The sequence below is a fragment of the Myotis lucifugus genome, unplaced genomic scaffold (assembly GCF_000147115.1).
Source record: "Myotis lucifugus unplaced genomic scaffold, Myoluc2.0 scaffold_31, whole genome shotgun sequence".
Classification (NCBI taxonomy): domain Eukaryota; kingdom Metazoa; phylum Chordata; class Mammalia; order Chiroptera; family Vespertilionidae; genus Myotis; species Myotis lucifugus.
In genome coordinates this window covers 46,168-50,746 of record NW_005871079.1, presented here as the reverse complement: position 1 = coordinate 50,746, position 4,579 = coordinate 46,168, and the positions used below count along the sequence as shown (strand labels likewise).

Sequence of the window (4,579 nt, the reverse complement as noted above, 5' to 3'; positions counted from 1 at the left end):
TGACTGCTGTCATCGCCGAACAATCGAGGCTGACGAACAGTAACTGAGGGGTGGACGCAGAGTTGTGCACGCTTCTCCGCTGGCGGAGACTCAGCACGCGCCTGGAGTGTGGCTACTGCGCAGCTCCGGGAGCCTGGGCGCAGGGCAGGCGGGGATGTGGCCCGGAGACTGCTGGGGGAGCAGAGCTTCAAGTGTCCCGTGTTCCGTCCTGCAGATCCGTGTGAGGTTTACCTTATGTTGCACGATCTACCCTGTATTACTACCACCCCACCCCCGCCGCCAATCTGATTTTTCCAGGATGATGGATACACGTTTCCCTTGGGGCTTCATGCTTGTCGTATTGTTATTTGGGAGGCGTTTGGCCCTGGATGCTGTAGAACTGATCTCTGGGTTAGGTTAGGCCAGACTGCAGAGTGGTGTTTCCACACTTGCAGCTTTGGGTGCTTTCTCCGGAACTTTTAATTTTTAAAAAAATATATTTGTATTGATTTCAGAGAGGAAGGGAGAGGGTGAGATAGAAACAAGATGAGAGAGAGTTGTGCACGGGCTGCCTCGGGGGATCAAGCCCACAACTTGAGCCTGTGTCCTGGCCTGTCTAACCGTGACCTCCTGGTTCATAGGTCGACGCTCAACCAAGCCAGCCTCTCCTGAACTTTTACTGAGTGGCCCTTGGAATTGTGCTACTGCCCTACGTGGAAGGTCACGTAAAACACGGGCCTCCACAATCATCCTTGCAAGTGCCCATGACTGCATGATGCAACCTAAGGCCCCACGGAATAAAAATGAGGGATGGGAGGAAATGCTGGAGCAACTCCCCCTCAGGGACCTCCTGAACCAAGTTGCATACCAGCCGCGTCTTGTGCCCACAGTGGCCTCGGGAAAGCAGAGGAACCCTGACAGCCTGCATAGTGAACGCTACCCTCACTCATGGCTTTGTCTTTCCTATTTTGATATTTTCCCTTTCCTCATGTACCTAGCACCCTTTTTTTTTCAATTTTTTTAAAAAATATATTTTTATTGATTTCAGAGGGAGATAAAAAAATGGATGATGAGAATCATTGATCAGCTGCCTCCTGCACTCCCCCACCGGGGATCCATCCTGAGATCTGGGCATGTGCCCTGACTAGGAATGGAACAGCGACCTCCTGGTTCATGGGTCGAGGCTCAACCACTGAGCCACACCAGCCAGGCGCATCCATTTTTTTTCTTAATTCTACTCCACATACACTACTTCAGTCCTTCCCAGAACAAAGCAGAATATGAATTAGAAAGGGGTGGGGTAGGCACTAGCTATCCATCGGGCACACTAGAGGACATTCTGGAATACAGGTCCTGTCTGTACCCCTGAAGGTATCGTAAAAAGTGCTGGAGCCAGATGACAGCCCGGCTCCTGCTGAAAAGCCTCCCCCTCTCCTCCTGTCCCTGGGTTTGCAAAAGGGCTCATTCCTGTAATTAAAGGGCATAAGCAAATTAAATCGTCATGTATTTAGTGTATTTTTTTTTCTATTGAAGAGGTGGCTTTTATGAAATAAGCAGATTTGAGTCAGTGCCCAAAGGACTGCTCAGAAATTCAAGGTACTGCACTCAGTGGTTTATGAATTATAGCACCCATATTGATAGAGACACCAAAATTATCTGAGGGATGGGATTATGGGTAATTTTTTATTTTTTATATGTCTCCATTTTCCAGTGTTCAGCAATGGGCATGTGCTCACTTTTATGATCGTTAAGTCGCATTTAACAAAATGGGAATTAGTGCAGAAATCCACCATAAAGCAAGTTATTGATTGCAATGTCCTCCTTTTTATTAAATTACAAAACTGTTGTCAACACACACACTTTTGGGGGGGAAATGTGTTTGTCTCAAGTATGTGCTTTTGTGGAGCACAAACAAAACATTTCTATACCATTTTCTTGGTCTTCAAGCTACTTAGCACTGGTAGCCAAACAACCAAAAATAGCGATTATATACAGTCAGAATTTATGGAAAATACTAAAAAAGACAGATGCCTCAAAAAGAGGACACAGTGCAGAGAAAACCACAGCTCTTAAACTGGCATAAAAATTTAGTTACAACGTTTTAGTCCTTTATGGCTTTGCATAAAGCTTCAAAGGAAGAACATTTAAGACACTTCTCATCAAAGGCACTTAGCGTTGTAATAAAATACTTCTTTGAATTTAGTTGGAGTCCGACAGTACTTTTATTCCTTTTTTTGTTCACATTCTGTCTGACTGAAACAGTCCTTGAATATAGCTATTAATGAAAAATAGTTATCACTTCTTAATATACATGTTAAAAATACACAAACACAATTAATACAGATTTTGGTCCACTGAAGCAGGGAACAGCATCAAACATGGTTTCTCTCTTAATTCTGAGCAAAAGCCACAAACTCCCCCAGACCCAGTCCCACAAATAGGGCCTTCGCAGCTCTGAATCTGTGTGGGCTGTCCCCTGGGCTCCCCACGAGGAAGTGGGAGCTCGGGTCCCCCCGGCATCTCCACGGTGCGTGTTAGCTGGACAGAACCACCCATGGCTCTGCAGGAGTGTTGCTCTGAGGTGGCGACATCAGGGTACAGGAGAGCCAATCCGCTGACATCTATAATTCTGTGTCCCGGTATCGGGAGGGCTGGCCGTAGTAACCACGCTTTGAGTGTTCTGACAGCTGCTGGCGGTATTCTTCCTCCTCCACATCACTGCTGTAGCTTCCTCTGGCATCCTGGTAGAGTGCGGAAGGACCCTTCTGTGGCACCAGGGGTCTGAAACCAAAACAGTGGGAGGGTTAAAGGCACAGCGGGCAGTCACCCAAGGTAGATGGCTTACCTCGGGGCCACACTCTGCGCTGACAAACCAGGGGCACTCCTGGCCCCGCTGCAGGTTCCCGGAGTGGGGGTTGGGAGTAACAGGTCAAGGCTGATGCCCACCTGGGTAGGGGGAGAGGAAGCCATCCAGGTGCTCCTTGGCCTAATAATTCTCAGCTGGACCAAGGGGTGCCTTCCCCATCCCTAAGTTTATTGGCTACAAGTGCCACTGTTGGATTGGTAAAGAAATTTGCCCCTAGTTTTCTACTGCTGTAAATCTAGACTCTAGCTTCCTGTCAGAATAGCCACAAGAAATGTGATTTTTTTTTTTTAGTGCCTATTCTCGGAAGCAGGAAATGATCCAGTGTAAAACCTCCATGGGAAGACACTGTGGTCATCCCTAGTGCTTAAGTAGCAATTTTTAAATGCAGCATCTTACCCCCAGTCAATTGATTGTCATCTTCCCTTCAGACCACAGTTCAGCTGGGTGATGCAAAGGAATGAAGGAGCTTGGCTAACAGCCAGAAAACAGTAGCAACGAAATGGGTTAGGCCCCAGGAATGTTGCTCACGAGCTATCCTAACACAGTTTAACATAGCTGTGCTCCAATGTGCCAAGGGAAACTGACTTGAAATGCCAATGATTATGCTTTGTCAGAGTTTTAGCACACACGCAACATCACCATGAATAACTGACTCTGTAATCTTTACAATTAAATTTGTCTAAATAAGTATAGCAAATTTTTGATCAGGAGGGAAAACGTCTTCTTTGTACTTTGAAATGCAGGTGAAGAAAATTCTTCCCCAGCACAATTCACCATAGCTAAGATCTGGAAACAGCCTAAGTGCCCATCAGCAGATGAGCGGATTAAAAAACTATGGTACATCTACACAATGGAATACTACGCTGCGGTAAAAAAGAAGGAACTCTTGCCATTTGCAACAGCATGGATGGAACTGGAGAGCATTATGCTAAGTTGAAATAAGCCAGTCAGAGAAAGATAAACACCACATGATCTCACTCATTTGTGGAATATAGAGACAACATAGACTGATGAACAGGGACAGAACCAGAGACAAGGAAGCATCAATCAGACCGTCAAACCTCAGAGGGAAGGTAGGGGAGGGTGGGGTAAGGGGTAGAGATCAACCGAATGACTTGTATGCATGCATATAAGCCTAACCAATGGACACAGACAACATGGGGGTGAGGACATAAGTGGGAGGGGGGTTGGGGGGCAATGGGGCAATAAGGACACATATGTAATACCTTAATCAATAAAGAAAAAACATTATAAAAAAAATAAAACACGAAGTCTACTGCTATCCCATACTACTATTACTGTGGTTAACAAGAAGCATACATTTTGCTTACCATGCACATTTATACAAATAGTTGTCACAAGAATGGACCAACTCTTAATATAGGTAAAATTAACTTTAAAACCAAATGATGTTAGTGATAAAGAAATTGTTTGGGCAGGTATTGGATCCCTCTTTTGTCTTAAAACCTGGTATAGACTTTGGGAACAGAGCTGGTATTAAATTGTCCTTTGTTATTCTCCCTTTTTTTCCTTTATTTCTTCTTTCAAAAAGCACCTTTCAAAAAATAATTGTCACTTTTCTTACTTTATTTGGGATAATCTCTTCCTTTTTATAAGTGCTGGCAATAGGAGAGTAGAGAACCACTTTCTCTCAGTCCATTTTCCCACAATAAATTTCTTTGGTTTAAGTTTCTGCTTCTATTTATGATTCTTGTTTTTTTTTGTTTTTTTTTT

The 4,579-nt window shown here is 44.7% G+C and overlaps 1 protein-coding gene across 4 annotated transcripts in view; it reads right to left on the bottom strand.

Annotated features, from left to right (window-relative positions):
* Positions 1–1,783: 1,783 nt before the first annotated feature.
* TJP2 (tight junction protein 2) overlaps positions 1,784–4,579 on the bottom strand; it is a 48,936-nt gene continuing 46,140 nt past the window's right edge. For all 4 annotated transcript variants that reach the window (XM_014454083.2, XM_023752331.1, XM_023752332.1 and 1 more), the window contains one exon: positions 1,784–2,760. In XM_014454083.2, the coding sequence (XP_014309569.2) occupies positions 2,695–2,760 (66 nt within the window). In that variant the 3' untranslated portion in view covers positions 1,784–2,694. The remainder of the gene's footprint in view (positions 2,761–4,579) is intronic.